Genomic DNA, 17,689 nt, shown 5'->3' with positions numbered 1-17,689 from the left:
ACTCGGCCGTATGCCCGTGTCGCGCCGCTATAATAAAATTAGCATTACGTAACGCTCGCTGGACGGTCCGAAGTCAAAAACCGATTCGCCGTGCCAAAAGTTTGCCTTCATTCTCGGCGAGTTGTTTGTCGAGCGTGGCGGCGTTTAAAGACGTCCTTGAGGAACCGGCATCTTCTTACCATCCGCGGTGGTTCAAATGTCAGCGCAACAACAAAAAAAAACAATACTGGCGTCGCGTCTTGAATTAACCGGACTCCTGTGTTCATTATTAAGGTCGGCATCGCCCAATTGCTAAGAATTTCTCGTCTCCAAAACGCTTCGTGTTCGTCGGCTATCATTCGACACGTGTGTAACGATAATGCGTGCACGTGTGACAATTCCCGATGGAGCCGCCATCTGGCCGAAACGAAACGTAGGTACGCACGCGTTTCGAGGGTTCGAGCCACAACGCGAGGCCGACGTTTCGAGTGAAGCCAAACGACGAGCGCGTAACGATTCGATCGGAGTTCGCGGTAGTTTGACGGTAGTTTGGCGGCAGTCTGCGGAAGATAATGGAGGTCCATCGATCACGACGGAGGTGGAACGTGCCTTGGCCGCGGAGATCGCAAGGGAGAAAATCCTCGACTCGACGCGGTGTCGAAGGGGTGGGGTGGGGTGGGGTCAAGAGAGTCGGAAAGGCGGCCGAAGGAGAGAAAAGTCTCCCCGAGTGGAGGGGATGCGGCCAATAGGACATATTAGATGCAGCCTGTTGATTCATCGAACGCGGCAGTAACAGCCGCACCGTACAGAGCGCCGCATACGGGTCGCGAGGTGATTGAGCTGCGCCGGTGATCTCGTTAAACTTGCGCTCAATCGCTGAAATCGGCGGTTCGTGACTGAAAGGGAATCTTCTTGGATTCTGTCGACGCGGGGAAGCATCCGCCGCGGGAAACGTAAGTCGATCGCGGTAAGCAAAAATGACTCATCTATCGGAAATTCTCCGACGACGATCCGTATCGTGATCTTCAATTTCCCATTGCTCGAGATTGTCTGCGAGTTTTGTCGATAGCGACCGTGGATTGTATTTTTCTCAACTTTTGTTTTCTTGGACAGATTTATAAACGGTCTTGTTTCACGAACGCCGCCGCGCAATCGTAAACGGAGCTTAAACGGACGGGATACTAAGAGGGGATCGGTGTAACGAAGAGATACGGGACGAACGGTGTTGTCACTCTGCGAATGCTTATCTCGAAAGGAAACGGGCTGCTAACAAGGAAACAATTTACCAACGACGAACAACAAAATCATTCTAGATGCCCGCCATCGCGCCGGGGAACCTCGTGTCAATTGAAAAGCTAGCCCCCGTTGATTCTAGCCAACCGATCTTCTGTCCCGTCGAAACGAATGCGGGAAGAACCACCAGTTTTTTCATTTTCGAACTGTCGCACGCGATACCGTTGTCGCGGTGCTGTCAGACGAGCGGAGAAGAAGAACGACGAGTCGTGTTAGGGAAGACGAAATTGCAGGTCAAAAGATATCGAGAAACGAAGGAAGAGACCGAGTGATTATCGCCACGGGAGCGAACGAGCTTCCCTCGCGATAGAAAGAACGCACTCGTTGGTGTCTTTTATTATAGCAAGGCGGTGTATCATACACACCACGGAACGGTGAACCGATAAATGACCTCTCGTTGCTCGTGCATCAATACGACTGGACATTTACAATACAGACGTCAATAGCTGCGACAAAGCGAGTAACCGAAGTATTTATGGTCGGCCGGTTGGATGAGCTGTCTCGCGCGTTGAAAACTTTCCAAGCTCTCGCGAAATCGATTTGCCTCGAAACACACGTCACGATCGGAAAAATGAATGGAACTCGATGAGTCGGGACGATAGAAAAAAGGAAAGAACGAGTTGCATAAGCGGCAAGTCATTCTGTAAAAGAATGACAAATCCAACGTGACGGTTCGTTTTCGTCGACCAACGGCAACGTCTCCCTGATGCACGGCCGCGATCAAGCGCAGGAATTTATCATCGTACGACTTCTTTTGAGCCAAGTGCATAAGGTTTCCTCGAAAATAGGAACACGCGATAAACTCGACCTATAAAAATCGGACATCACGTTCCTCCCGATTTAACATCTTCGCGGCGCGGATAACTCAGCCGGGGATAGAGTTCACTGCAGCAAAGATAAGAGAATGTTTGTTATGAATGGAAATGTCATTGCGACGGAAAGAATAAGAGAGAACGATCGTTTGGCACATGACAAACATTCTTGTGGTCACAGGGTTTGCGATCGAAGCACAGGATTGCAAAAACAGGTCGTAAAGGCAAATTGTCGCGTCAATTTCCGATTGCACGATTCTTAACGAAGCTTATACGCGCATAAAAATACTTTACGAGCCACGTTGATCGAAAGAATATGAAATTTAACGATTCTGTAATTTGTGCAAAGCCTATACGAGATATTTACTATTTTATGAAACGATGAAGCTTCGGAGAATATCAATCGTGCGTATCGGAGTCGTAGTTGCAGGCGTCTCTTACGGATCATAAGCGTTCCTTTCAGGTAAGTTACGAGCGATTACTTAAATAGTCGGTAGTAACGTCTTCCTGGAGAATAACTATGCTCGTCTAATTATAAACTGCAATTTGTTAATGAATCCCTTCGGGTGCTTATCATTCATCTCCTAATCACTCCCACGAATGTCAATCGTCTGGTTGATTGAGACAGCTCGATGGTTATTGCATCGCTAACTAACTGCTCTTTAAATACACACCTGTAGCAAGGCGCTCAATGCTTCCATCTCGATTGCATAAATTCGTTTACCGCGGATTAATCTTTGACTGCCCCGGATCCGTATCGGGAAACAAGGAATGGATAAAGGATTACGTTGGTTACGAGAATTTCATCGCTAATTAGCGTACGCGAATCAGAGCCCGGCTTGCAAGGAATGAATTAAGAGAGTAACGAATCGTGACCATTCATGTCTGACTTGCTCCATAGACTTTGGAAACGTTTTCGTTTATCGCTGATGTAGGATAGGAGATAAAACGATAGGATTCCATCCTCTGCAATCATTTTCTTCTAGACAACGAGTGCATCGCGATAGTAGAAATTTCTCACATTGTGGAACCGCTCAGAAAGATACGATTCGGCCCGCACGTAAAACGATTGGTATGTAGTCACCGCGAAACAATCTGAAGAAAATGAAGTCATATATGTGTCCTATCTCGCAAAAATACAAAGGAGAAAACCGTGCGATAAACTGACTAAAAAGTATACGACTGTGCGTTGCCCAGCATAATAAACATTTCCGGTCCGTACGACCTATGTTTCTCCAAGTTGCAGCAGCATCGTTTATACAACATAAATCGTAACAAAAAAAAACACAAAACGCAAACTGTCTCTCCGAGAAAAAGTCGGTACGCGCGCGATTCCAGGAACCGATTCAAGTGGAGACACGGGGAAAACTGAGGAAGCGTTTGGAACGAAACTCGAGATCGCGACACCGCCGAGTAATCGAGTCAAAGAGTATATAAATCGGGCTCCTTTGGTCCGTGCAGTCACGTTCACTTATAATCTCTTCGAACATACGACGCGACGAAGCGACAAAACTGTCACTTCCGTGGCTCAACTGGGAAACACGTGTCGGTGCTCGGTCAGCCGAAACACGTGACCCGCACGACGAAAGACGGCGTACAAAAGTGGAGCTAGTCCGCCATTGATTAGATACGCTTTATCTTGCTCTTCAGGCCTGGTAGTGTTGGAGCGCATCGACCGGAAAAACGATCCAACGGCAGTCCTAACCGGCGAGCGTAACATACCGTACGCGGGCACACGTGCTGAGGAGGCAACCAACGACGCGCGTATAGAATCTCCCGTCACCATGAGGCCTTGGACCAACAAATCCGTCGGCCTTGGACTCCTCGGTCTGCTTCTCATAATTTTCGGCTCGTGTCTGTACCTTTTCTGGCCAGCGTTGTTCCATCACATTCTTCAAAAGGTAGGCGACCCGCTGTCCGCATTCATACGCATCTGTGTCAAAATCTTTAACATCCAGAATCGGATTTTCAATTCAGCACGATGAATTCGACAAACGTATGTACATACATACATATGAACATACATTACGCTGATTTGAAATTCGATCGACCGGTTCTCGGTGATCGTATCACTGACTGCAGCTTGTATCTGAATTATTCGACGAGTTTTATGGTTTTCGAATCAAGTTTACCATCGTTAAACCTGAACAATACGATCGGCGAGAAGTAATTTATTTTCAATGAAGACCGCTGGCACAGCGTAAGTCGTGTATAAACACAGCCGCGATGCTTTTTTTGTTCTCATTCAGAATTCGTATTGGAAGCCCCTTGGTTCTGGGTTATCTCTCGTTTCGCGCTTCTATCGTATTTTTGTTCTAAATTCCTCCCGTCAATACTGTTCGAGATCGAAGCGCGCGAATCCCCCGCTGGCTTCCGACGCGGAAGACCGTTGAAACGAGAGGGAATAAAGTACATGCAACTTACTTAGACGCGTCTTCGTCGAAATTGAGCGACGTCGCGGATTAAAATAGAACACACCTCCGTCGATGGTCTCGCTCGTGTCTGGCCGGTACGATCAGACGCGATTGGAAAAGTGGTCGATTGTTCAATTAATCGACGCATCTATTCGTATTTGCGCGAGACGAATCATTTGCCCGAGACTTTACGCGGAGACCTGAATCGAAGAAATATTATGACTTCCTGGAAAGTTGGAACGGTTTCGAGAAATGCCGATCGAGCGTATTAACATGCACCATAAAACGCGATTAAAGATGCACGGTTTATTCGACAGGAAGTCCCGTTGACGCCAACGTCGAAGGCGTTTAGTGTCTGGAATGACACGAGCAGCCTGCCACCCATGTATATGAAAATTCATTTCTTTAATTGGACCAATCCAGAGGAGCTGACGGTTAGTGGGAAGAAGCCGATCCTCGAGGAACTTGGTCCTTACGTGTTTCGGTAAGCAAGATTTTTACAAACGCAGGTATATCTAGAACCGTGGCGAAGGGCACGCGTGTGATCTGTACGGCGAACGTAGGAGCGACAAGAAAGTTGAGGTCGTCGAGATCTCCGTAGGTGTAGTTCGCGAGGAGACTTCGTGGCAATGGCAATGACGCGACATAAAAAACATAGTGATCGGGTTTGAGTGTCAATTAGCTATACACACGTCTCGCTTCCCGTGGTACGTCACGGAAATCGAGGACTCATCGGAGAAAAAAGCACTATTGCGGTCGAAGCGGAAATTGTTATGTAACATCGTATGGTTGCTCGATGCAATCCGCGACATATCCGAATGCAGCAATATTCCGATATTCGCGATGAGAGAGAGAGAGAGAGAGAGAGAGAGAGAGAGAGAGAGAGAGATTGCGGCGTTGATTAAGGTGACACGCGTGTCGAAGGCACATTGCTCGACGATGCACCGTACCAGCCCGACGACCAGATGAGTCTAATCGATCCTTCCACGAGGGCATTCTAATAGACTGTCTAATCACGATAAGAAAGGCGTACAGTTAACCTCACGATATTGACATCTTAATGAACGAGTAGAACGTCTCCGGGACGGGCAGTAACGGGACGTGGGTGGCTCTTAAACGTTTTATAAAATAATCACCGAATTAATTACTTTCCCCTCGGTCGTGGACCACCCGTTTGCGAATGCGAATTGTCGCCATTGTCACCCTCGCGTGTGCCGCGTACATTTTTCGCAACATGTCCTTCGAACAAGCCGGTTTCGAGATTCGAGGATCACCTTGGCACGGAAAACGACACAGAAAGGATCGCCAATGGAGTCGACAAGACTATAAACGAGAAGATTTTGGGTGCCATTACCGAATCCGTGGAATGCAATCGTGATCATACTCGAGGGGAAACGTGCTAAATTTAGCGAAACTCGAAACAGGTTTTTTCGAAACGGCTGTTCATGCGTCCCAGGTGAGCGTCGGTTTTTCGAACGGACCGATACAGTGCACGTCTTCGAAACAGAACGCGCTCTGTCCTCCGTGGATGATGGTCTCCCTTTTTCTCTCCGTCAGCCTAGCGGCTAAACGTCGTTTTCGTCTTTAATCTCGAGACGGTTACGCAACAAAAGAGATTGCGCTGGTAACAATAAGGGAGCATTACGGCACGCCGCGAGATGCATCCGTACACTTAGCAGTCGGCAATTGTCGCGTCAAATCTAATCAACGAGACACGTACGGATATGTAGGCTAAAGCATCGAATCACGGCTCTTTAATCGTGTCCGCGTCGTTTAATTGACCGCCACCGATGGAATTGATTCTAGAGAGCCGGAGCTTCTTAATTGCTGGTTACACGGTCCGCTCGCTCCTTTAATTCCTTCTCATTTTCCCAGCTGATTTCCAATGAGTACGCCCACGCACGCTACGACACGCTATGCGAACATTATGACCGTGCCAGAGTAAACAATATTGCGAAAACGTGTTCCTCGATTGCGTGCGAAACACATTCGTTTCGACTTGGATCAATTTTTTGCTTCATTGTGACACATTCGTTGGACATGACTGTTTGCAAAAAAAATCTGCATTACTCAACGCAAACATCGTAATAAGTCTTTAGATTACCTATAGCTGGTGTTGCGATTTAGGTGAAACGATAACACACGTGTGCTCGTTCGTCGCATAAATCCATTTTTATCGCGATCGCGACGAGTATCGATAACCTGTCGTAATCGTGACCGTGATCGTGAATGTGTTCGTAATACAGGCGTTCCCGCAATAATCCATGACGCTAAATTTCAATTGCAGTGAAATCCGGCAAAAAGCAAACGTAACTTTCCACCCCGAGAACAATACTGTCAGCTACTTGCTTCGACGGTGGTGGTTCTTCGAACCGGAGCTGACGAACGGCTCCTTGAGCGATCCCATCACGCAATTAAACACCGTCGCGATCGTAAGTAAACCTGTGACTCGCTCAGACATTATTTTTAAACGACTTTCAGGGGGGCGAAAGTTTGGCAGTCGATGAAGTATACAGAGCGCCCCACATAGGACCGGCTCCGCCTCGAACGATTCAATTTTATGTTCCACATAACGTCAGCTTAAATACGATTTCATATGCAAAAAAATGAATAGAGGCGCAACAAGGTCATTTGCAATATCTTTTGCAATGGTTTATGAATAAAATTAAATTTCGAAAGTGTGTCATTTACCAGATATTGCTTTATAACAGAAGAACAGTTTTTTCTCAAATATAATGTAGATTTGTATCTAGTTAATCAGCGAATGGGATCGATTTCACGTGGCACGCTCTGTACTTTCAATGAAATCTAATTCCTCGATGGAAACATCGTAAGGAAAGTTTCCTTTTCTTTTAATCTTTACATGTATATCGTTATCGATGCAAAATTGAAAACGTTGGAACGTCGATTTACTATTTCATTTGCGAATACGTTAGCCTATGATCTCGTGGAATTAGATTCGAACGCACAATGTTGCTAGTTCACGTGTAAATTGTCCCGCGCGTATTTCCCACGACGAAAAATGATCTATTTCGCGCGTGTTTCAGTCTGCGAAGCACAAAACACGATACTGGGATAACGTGCTGCAGAGCACTCTTTCGTTCATGTTGACGTCTTCGAAAGTACATACGACGAAAACTGTGAACGAATTGCTGTTCGCCGGCTACGACGACTCCCTGATCAAACTAGGAAGAGTGGCGGCGATGGGGGAGGACATTCCACCCTTCGACAAGTTTGGTTGGTTTTACATGGTGAGTCTCGCCGAGGAAGTCTCGAGTTTCGTTAATACCACCCCTCTCGTCGAGCCAGAATGATTCTGAACGTTCGACGACCTGCTTCTTCGCCGATCACTGCTGAGAAATTGTTTATTTAATTGTGTCGAGGGCGCGCAGAAGGTCGAAGATGCGATTTGCGCTCTTGCAGCAACGGCATTGCAGCCGACGATAAATTATTCGTAGCGTGACTTAAATTGGTACTGAATAGGACAGGTCACGTGTAGGTCGCTGAATGACGAATGAAAAGCAATGGGAGGCATATTATGTATTAATTTGTTACGTCACGAGTGCAACATTTAGAGTCGATTAATGCCACCAGTCGGAGATGGCAACCCCTTATTCGTATAATTTACCTCGAGCAAAGCAAATACGTCTCATAATAAATATTGTCCGAAGCGATAAGTCAATCGGTGAAGATTCCGATCGCCCAGGCTCGCTCGACCGTAGAAAAATAATTACAAGTGGTCTTATCTGGCGTTCCGTTATCAAACTCCACCCGTATTCCGAGCTATCTCAAGAAACTACAGCCCTTTACCAGATACGGATGTCTATCGTTACTTTTTTCTTCTTTCTCTCCTCAGAGGAACGGCTCCACGTTATTCGACGGTCACTTTAATATGGACACAGGTGTTCACGATATCAGCCAATTCGGAGTGCTTCGAAAGTGGAACTATAAGGACACCACCAAATTTTTCAAGAGTCCGTGCAACGTCGTGGAGGGAAGCGCGGGAGAATTCTGGCCGCCGTATCGACAAAAAGACGAGATCACGCTTTTCAGCGGCGACTTGTGCAGGTCGGTGAAACGCGCCGCTCCGCTGAAAAGAAAGGGAACGCCGGGGTCGATCGCTAATTAGTTTCATCTCCGTGCGCCAATTTGAACGTCGCTGAACCTTGAACAATCTTAATTCCTCAGTTGCCTCGTTAATCTTCGAGACACGCAAATTGGATCGTCCGGTAATCCTGTTTGCGAGACAGCTTCTTCTTCGTGGATGGAGTTAATCGGTCTGCCCTGCATTGCTTCCGAGCAAAACACGGGCCGTCGTAATTGACACCGTTCGATTCGATTCGGTTTGATTCGATTCGCGTTGGACGTATGTGAACGGGAATGAATCTCGATTATTTCATTGTGGAATTTCATAAAGTCAATCGACACGGCGGCGGCGCAACTTCCTCTTAACGTTCCGTTTCGCGTTCTCCACAGGCCTTTAACGTACGAATACGCGGAGTCGACTTATCATATGGGCCTGGAGGGCTACCGGTACATTCTCAGCGAGAAGACTCTTGGAAACAATACGAGGCGACGATATCCTCACGAACAGGCGAAATACTTTGAGCAAACCACCACCACCGAAGACTTCTTCGAAGCTGAACACTCTGCGGAGGTGACTGACACGCCGGAGGGGGATCCGGATGTTGTGAACATAGGGAACTGCTATTGCAACGGGAAATGCACTCCAGTCGGTCTGATGAATGTCAGCGCATGTCGCTACGGTGCACCCGTGTTCGTCAGTTTGCCCCATTTCAACAGGGCAGACCCGAGTCTCGGGGAGAAGGTCATAGGATTAGAGCCCGACGAAGAGAAACACGATTTCTCGATCACACTTGAACCGGTGAGTGCGCCAGTGTGTGTACACCCACGAGCAAACTCGGCTTCCGCTAGGGGAAAAAGTGACGTAGAAGAAAAGTCTTCTACCACTTAGTAAATTTATTTAAAGTACTGAAATAAATGTTAAATTCAGTGATAATTCAAGTGGTATGAAGTCTTCTCCCTACGTCACTTTTTCCCCTAGTGGAAACAGTCTGCTCGCGAGGATATAGTTGGAAAATTTTACGAACATCACTTAAAATTTCCGCGGCGATAAAAGACGATCGAAATGAAACTGTTCCTTTTTTTTTTCTCAGACAACGGGTATTCCTCTGAAAGTATCTGCGAGACTGCAGGTGAACGTACTTCTGGAATCATCGAAAACTGTGTCGTAAGTACGTTTCCCGCAATTAAAACGTTTCGCCGCGAAAATCGGATGTTATAGCATCGATGATTTCGTGCATGACGAGACGAAAGTCTCGTTGCAAGCGAAACAGGAACAGGAGGAACAATTTCGTTCATAAAAGGTTTGTGTTTAGGCTGTTTAAGGACGTGCCAACTATATATTTCCCAGTGATGTGGTTCACGTTGGAGGTCGAAGCCACCGATCAGTTCGTCAACGACTTGAAGAGTCTACTGTCGGTGTCCGACATGTGTATATACATCGGCGCTATTCTGGTCCTCATAGGATCTCTGATAATCTTCACCGTAGCACTGCTATACCTGGTGAGCAGGCAGCGTGCCAACTCGGTAGCCGGTGACAAAGTAATCGACGTTTCGTTTTATTTCATTTCGATTAATTCATTTCTTTCCCGACGACGAATTATTATGAACATTTCACAGGAGACGAAACCACGAATTATATCTTCCACCGGGAATAAATCCGAACTGATGTATCTGGACACGAGTGGCGGCAACGAAGACGGTCACGTGAGGAACGATCGTAGACTCTATCCCAGCTCGATCGAGTGCTTCAACATGGATCTACAAGCGAAGCTTCAACGTCGAAAGTAGGAAGAAATGGCAACGGTCGATCAATAGGCTCGACTAGGTTCGGGTGTATCCTCGACGAATTCGACGCGAGACGCGATAATCGAAGGACAATCGAAGCCTTTGAAGGCTGTTTTGTTGGTCGCGTCACGGAAATTAAGAATGCTTGTTACGTGGTGTTTAACGATGAAACAATGCTGCTGTGTTTGAATACTTTAGGTATCTCTGGATTAGGTAGTTCTTTAAATCAGGAAACGTGCAGATCCCGAAAGATGATCTTGTTACATCGATCGTAATCTATTAACTCGACAGATTTTCCTGTGATTCTCAATTGAATCGCTTCTCGATTCTTCGGAAAGTTCGGTTAGACGTTCTCTGGGCGAAGCATATTTGCGTTTCATCGTTCAAATCAGGAGCTATAAAATGCTACCCGATGAATGCTCGCATTAGTTCTTCTAATGTTAGCCAAGTCGATTCGTGTGTAACATATTTCTGCGTTACCAATCGACGTATCTCGAGCAATCATGACTGTACAAAAAAATCGATGACATTTAAGACTGATAGCGACTGATAGCGACAACCGTAACGAACGAAGCTTTAATTAGTGTCTACCAGTTAAACGGTTAGCCTTGCATGAATGCACGATGAACGCTTTTAGTGAGCGTTAACCAATTTTCGATCAAACCACGGCAAACAGGGTCGAGAACGAACCGAAAACTTCACAACGGGAAAACATTTGTCGATCCTTCTCGTTGTAAACGCGATAGAATAACTTTAATGGGACCAAGAGAAAACACAGTGAAAATTAATGAGAACAATGAATGGTGTCAATTCATAAGTGCCAAACTTGTTCTGTGAATTATTTCTGGTAACTGTACAGTTACGTTGACGATTAGTACAGGGTAAACGACTGTATCGCCGACATGAATGTTCCTCTTATTTCAAAAGATGAACGCGTTTGTGCCAAAACTGTTAGTAGCGATAACCGCGTTATTAAGGTTAGTAAGTTAAGGCAGGCGTCCTATTTACAGTGTTACTTGTTTTTCTTTCGTTTTAAAAAGATACAAATACTAAGGACAATTTCGATGCATATCGATCACAGCGTGATACGTTAATGCTTAAGCTACTACAGTCGATTTTAAATATTACGATTCGATCAAGTGCACTTGCCATGTAGCTATAATCCAGTCACGGGATTATGCTTGAACATGAATTGTTTAGCCAGTGCCTCTGGTCATCCTACAATCGTAAATTTTGTATTGTATTTTAATAAAAACTGTAAATTTTTCTTACATTAAACTTTACTATATCTAAACTTTTATTGAAACATATAACCCCATATTTGTATACATCAATATTATCGCTTATTGATTCAGCTGTTATAAATCAATATGTTCTAGAAATTTCATCGCCCTGTCCCATGGTCGTATCAGGTATAATTAGTGATTAGTAACCGAGCAGTTCGAGCGACTCGAAGGAGCTCGGGTGACAGGTTTATGATCTGAACGGAGACCCGAGGCTCTGGCACGCGAAGGCGAAGGATGTTATCTGGCAGCAGTCGAAAATTTGCAGTCTCTCGTGAGCTGTCAAGGTGGTTGGGTGTGTTTCTTCGTAGGAGTAACAACAGATTGAATCCGGCAGAGGACTACTGCAAATTATTACACACGTTTATCGTATGCCACCAGTAATCAAACTTTCGGCGTCAGATAACATCCTTCGCCTTCAACCAACTATCTAATCCAGAGATACCTAAAGTATTCGGCGTGAGAGTTCGGCCTCATTTAAAATCCTAAATTCAAACACAGCAGCATTGTTTCATCGTTAAACACCACGTAACAAGCATTCTTAATTTCCGTGACGCGACCAACAAAACAGCCTTCAAAGGCTTCGATTGTCCTTCGATTATCGCGTCTTGCGTCGAATTCGTCGAGGATACACCCGAACCTAGTCGAGCCTATTGCCATTATACCGTTGTCATTTCTTCCCACTTTCAACGTTGAAGGGCGCCACTGAATGTCCCATAAATTCCCTATTTTTCCGGCACTTTTCTGAATCCAAGATGGCGAAAAAACGGTGGGGTCAGAGAACCCCCGCAGAAGGTCCTGCACGTTTGTGACGACCCCACCAGTCGGTATATGTATATCCAAAAATATGATTCTGTTATTATAAAAAAAAATTGAACACTTACAAAATAAATATTTTTTTCAGCAGTATTTTCAACACAAACACTTGGCAAATAATACAGAAACAGAAAAATGGCAGCCTGAATAAGGCGCTGATCTGTTCACTCGTTACATTTCATTTTACTAAAACAAGAACCGGTGAGTGGACCATTATATTTCTTTACGCAACACTAAATAATTGAATATATCATCAAAAAACTACTGAGAGCAGCCACGTAGAGCGCTTATCACTCGCAACAATAATCATTTAATGTCGCTGCGTCGCACATATGAACAGACTGGTGGGGAAAGCGCGCTGGTAATTGACGCTCGTTAATTGATCAGTTCATGGAAATTTGGCCCTCTACAGCCCCGAGATGATCAATTATCGAGCGTCTACTGTACACACTTTTTATCATTGCACTCGCCAGTTACTTTCGCTTCTTCGCGAGTACTCGGTCAGACACCTTTGTCAAAGATTTCATATACCTACGTGAAAGTTCAGTGAACGCAATTGTTGCTGACATGGTCGAACGGGATGTGCATGGAATTTAAGCAATTAGTTGTTCAGTAGAATCAACTTTCCACCAAATGCATATTGTAGATATTCCTGAAACTCTTGGTTACAATATCGCGCGAGGAACGACTTGCTCGACAGCCGGTAAGCAATACTTCGTCATGCATCGATCGACGCTTACATAACATTTCTCGTTAACGTTAACGATTCTCAATCGTCGTGGTTCGAGACTCTGAGGCGCGCGATCGGAAATCGTCGTCGACAAATTTCCAATATCTTCTTGACCTCGATCGAGCGGAGCCATCTCGAGGTGGAGTTCGTTTAAAGTGGCACGACGCGACTATTTCGCGGCACGAGGTAAGCCAGCCACTCCACGATACCAGCGAGCCATTGACGTTACGATAGATATGATAACGCGAGGGCGGACGGCGACGCTCCGTTTTACGACGCACAGCGTCGCGAGTGACGGTCATCGAGAAAAATAATTCATGCGAGCGTGTAAACTGAATTATTCAGCGAAAACGACCGAAAGGGAAACCGTAGAGGAAAGTCCCTTGTTAAACGTCGATGACCACATAACGCCGCTAAACGCTACATGTTCGAACAAATTTAATTATCGCCGTGTAGTAGACAGTAATTACAACAAAAAAAACGTGCGTTTTTTTGGAAAGTATGAATACAATAGTTATAAACCAAGGAAAAATATGAAGAAAAAAAAGGACCGGATAAAATGCGGAGGCGTCGCGACGCGATCCAACTGAATAAAAATGAGACGAGACTGTTAAGAAAGCAATTTCGGCCGAGGATTAGCGCGACGCGCTCGAAAATCAATAACGCACGGAACATCGTCCCCGCGGATCTTTCAACCTTTAATTACTCGCATGGTCCTCAACCATCCGTATCTGTTATCGCAATCTGCCGGTATAGCTTCCTAATTAGATCGTCTTTATGAAATTCTGGTAATGGTTGACCCTCTGCGACTAGTTCCGCAAAGAAGCATATGTATATTGGGGTCTTACAAAACCTCACTCGAGCAATTATGCACAAAGCGAGGTGCAAGTAACTGGTTGTTAAAATCCTACGCTCTTTCCCGAATCTTCGCTCGCGCGTATATGGACTTTGAACTCGAGATTCCATGTTTTCGGAATAATCCGTATACGATAAGCACAGGTAACTGATGCTGATACGTGTACGCGTCTGCATATACATGGGGACCGAACATTTTTATCACTGATCAATATATCGTGGCGATGAACCGTTCGAATCTACCTGAAGCATTGTATCACGCGATGCATTTGAATTCTAAACCGTTTACGACACGGTTATTAGGACCAGCATTTACACAAGCGGATTTCGGAACGTCTAATTGTCACGTCTGCCAGGCGGTTTCGATTCGGTGAAGGGTTTTAAAGGGGATATCTGCGAGCACTCGAGAAAGACTGAGAAAGAATAAGAGGAGCAGCGGAAAGAAGCAAAGATAGAGAGAGAAAGAAGGAAGGGAGAGCCGAGGGGACCTTCGACTCGTGCGACAAAGGAGAGTATTCCCCCATTGTCTCGGGGAAACTCCCATTTTTCTATTGTATCTGAACAGCGTCAGCCCTGAGTCTGTCTGCGCTGCGCGTAGCCGGCATACGCTGGGAAACGCGCGAACGTGCACACGTATGTATTTAGGCATACGTGTACAGGCGCAAGCAGAGGACAGGGAACGAGGGGGAGAGATCGAAAGAGAGATGGAGCAAGTGAGACACGCAGACAGTGCCGGCGTCGACCTGGAAAATTCGGAATGCAACGATGCATTTCCATTTCCTCGCTCGTTGGCTCGCTTCGCTCTGGGAACGAATCAAGGACAAGTCCGGGAGTTACGACCGATTTACGAGCGGGTTCTCCGCGAGGCCATTCCGCGGAAGCGTTTGCGAGGGTCGTGGTCGGATCTCGAGTTCCGGAAGAGTATCGTTTGAAACCCGTCCCCCGTCGCGGCACACAGGAAGCGTGAACACATGGAATTGAAAATTCATTTCGACGGTTGGCCACGTCGAGACGACGATTCCGCAAGCGCTCCTCCAACTGCCATACAAATACGATATTAATGAAACAGAAACGGATCGGACGAGCCACGAGATTGTTTAAAGTCGCGCAACCGTAATTTTTCATCGTCGATTGTCGAGGACTCCAATTCGAAACGGTGCGGTTTCGGGCGAGAAACGAAAAAATATCGACGCGGGATTTTCAGTAACGTAACTGGAAAAGGGTGACGAAAGAACAGAATTTCCCAGGAGTTTACGCGAGGAGCGAACGTTTCCGGGTGGCAGCCCTATTTGTAATTCTGCTCGTTCCGCGAGCAAAACTTTCAGGAGCATGAAAAGGCCGAAATTATGACGTTAATAAATACCACGTCCTTTTAGCGAAAATCGCGTGACAGCCGTTCGAGGGATTGACCCATTAACAGGATTGACCCCACGGTCCACCTCGTACTCCGCGTGAAGTAATACTGTCCTTTTCTGACTCGTTGTCTCTCTCTTGTTTACCCGTGGTGTATTAAATCGTGGAACGATTGATCGATCACGTTTTGTCCGGGACGTTCGATCGTAAAAATGAAATTAATTTATAAAGTGCCAGAAACTCGCGACAATGTCGACGAATGTACAAGTTCTAAACGGATCGATATGTACCCACTTGTAAAATTCTTTATCAGCCAACTCAAGTACTTAACCTTATTCTTGAGGCATGCGATAAGACTCGTCATCGGGTTTTTTCCCGTGTACTTCATCCGAATAATAATTTAATCGGAGATAAACGACTTCTTTGGTTCGTGGACATTCATCGTTAAAATGAATCGAAAGAAACTAAGTCGGCTAATGCCACCGATTGCAAAACGTTCTGCGAAATTGGCGGTACTTGGTTACCCCCCCCCGATCACGGACCCTCGACAGATGTTCCGCCCCAACCTTTGGCTGCTTCGTAAAACGACCCCTGTCGTCGCGTTTATGGTTCGTTTAGGGCTCGTGTGCCGAACACATGTCGCGTGCAGCAACAAATATTTCGTGAAAGCCACACGGGGCTGGCTGGGCCGTGTTTTAAAATGCTAATGACACGGTTCGCGCGTGCACAATTCACCGTGATCGTTACAATTTTCGTGTAACACGTTCCCCGCGTCCGTGACGAACGATTCGCGATTAACATTGAAAGGAACGTAACAATTAAAAAGAACATTTTAAGGTGCGTTCACTCTGCAATCGAATCACCTTGGCTATTGAAAACGTTGAGAACGCCTGTTTTACGTCTGGTTTAATAAAAAAACACGCTCGTCACGGTCACAGAGTTTCCTCGCGAGGCAAATTTTTCGAAAGGTCCGTGATCGAAACACTTCCAAGCTCGAGGGAGTTTCGTGATGTCTGTTCGTCCTTCCTCGTTTAAATTGCGTTCGAAACGCCACGTCGGAAACACTTGATGCCCCCAAGGAAATTTTCGCTATACGGTATGCTCCTCGTCTCCTGTTACGTTCCGCTATCGGTTTCCGTAATAACCGCGATCGTCGAAGTCGAAAATTAAATAATTCGTCGTGCGGACGATTGATCGCGGGCAATCGATTACTAAAATCGGGAATGTCGTGCAAAGGTACATGTTTAATCGGTGGGAGGTGCCGTCGAATCGAACCGATTAACGAAAATTCGTTTCTGGTCGCCCGGTCGAAGCTCGCAAAAGTTCGCGCTTCGCGAATGAACATCATTTACACAGATGTGGTCGTTTACGTAGTCCCGCCCAGAATCGATCCGAAGTCACTATCTGTTATATTACATGCATTATTTGAACAATCCTTTGATAAAACTACACCTGGTTCTATCTGCTTGTTCTGCATTGCCGACCGATCTACGTTTTGTCACGTAGGCCACGAAAGCGCTTGAACTACTTGAAAAATCAAATTGAATGCTACGAGTATGTCTAAACTATAACAATGTACGTCGTGTCGGTAGCAAGGACAATTTCCATTGATATTAGAAATAGAAACGAGTGTAAAAATCGCGGCGGTTCAGGAAACATTACCGAAAGTGTAACCGAAAGTTCGACCGCGGGTTGAATCGTTATTGTTCGGTGCCTGTCGGGTGCCAAAAATCGAATTCGCGTTCGAACGATGGTTTGGCTCGCTAAACAACGCGTCGCTTGTAAATCCTTTTTTTTTCCCGAGGCGACTTCTAATTCGATCCACGCATCTTGTCCCCCTTTCGATCGAGAGGGCCCTTCCTTCTCCCTTGTATCTGATCCCCCTTCCCACGGTCTCTTATTCGCCCCACGTTTCGTCGACTGTCTGGGGACCGTGAAGTGTCCGGACACGTGTGTGCGCGCGGTATGGGCCCCGTGCGTCGCGAAATTCTATACATATACGTGTACTTACGGCGAGGAAAGCCGGCAACCAGCCCCGTGCACACGCCGTCGCGTCGCCACGGTTCCATATTCTGTATACATATAGTGTGTACACGTATACGTACGCGTGGATTTCGACGATCGGCCGACGCCACACGGGACGACAGTCAGTCGTTTCGAAGCTGCCGAGCTGACCGGGTGTCGTTGAGCGACCAGAACCGCGCCGCCTGTATATACCTACTGTCTCTCGCCTCCCTCTTTCTTTCCACGAAGTAGTAGCCTGTTCGACGTCGTCCACGACGC

General features: G+C 46.2%; 1 protein-coding gene across 1 annotated transcript; it reads left to right on the top strand.

Annotated features, from left to right (window-relative positions):
* Positions 1 to 904: 904 nt before the first annotated feature.
* On the top strand, positions 905 to 10,372 carry LOC107192783 (protein croquemort-like). Its single transcript, XM_015582120.1, has 10 exons — positions 905 to 946; positions 3,735 to 3,985; positions 4,816 to 4,982; positions 6,786 to 6,930; positions 7,546 to 7,749; positions 8,355 to 8,566; positions 8,975 to 9,383; positions 9,676 to 9,749; positions 9,898 to 10,123; positions 10,202 to 10,372. Exons 2-10 carry the CDS (start codon positions 3,869 to 3,871, stop codon positions 10,370 to 10,372), a joined length of 1,725 nt encoding a protein of 574 aa, XP_015437606.1. The 5' UTR covers positions 905 to 946; positions 3,735 to 3,868.
* The last annotated feature ends 7,317 nt before the right edge of the window (positions 10,373 to 17,689 follow it).

This window comes from Dufourea novaeangliae, unplaced genomic scaffold (assembly GCF_001272555.1).
Source record: "Dufourea novaeangliae isolate 0120121106 unplaced genomic scaffold, ASM127255v1 scaffold379, whole genome shotgun sequence".
NCBI lineage: Eukaryota > Metazoa > Arthropoda > Insecta > Hymenoptera > Halictidae > Dufourea > Dufourea novaeangliae.
Note: the sequence above shows the minus strand (reverse complement) of the source record. Positions and strands in the feature narration are given on the sequence as shown.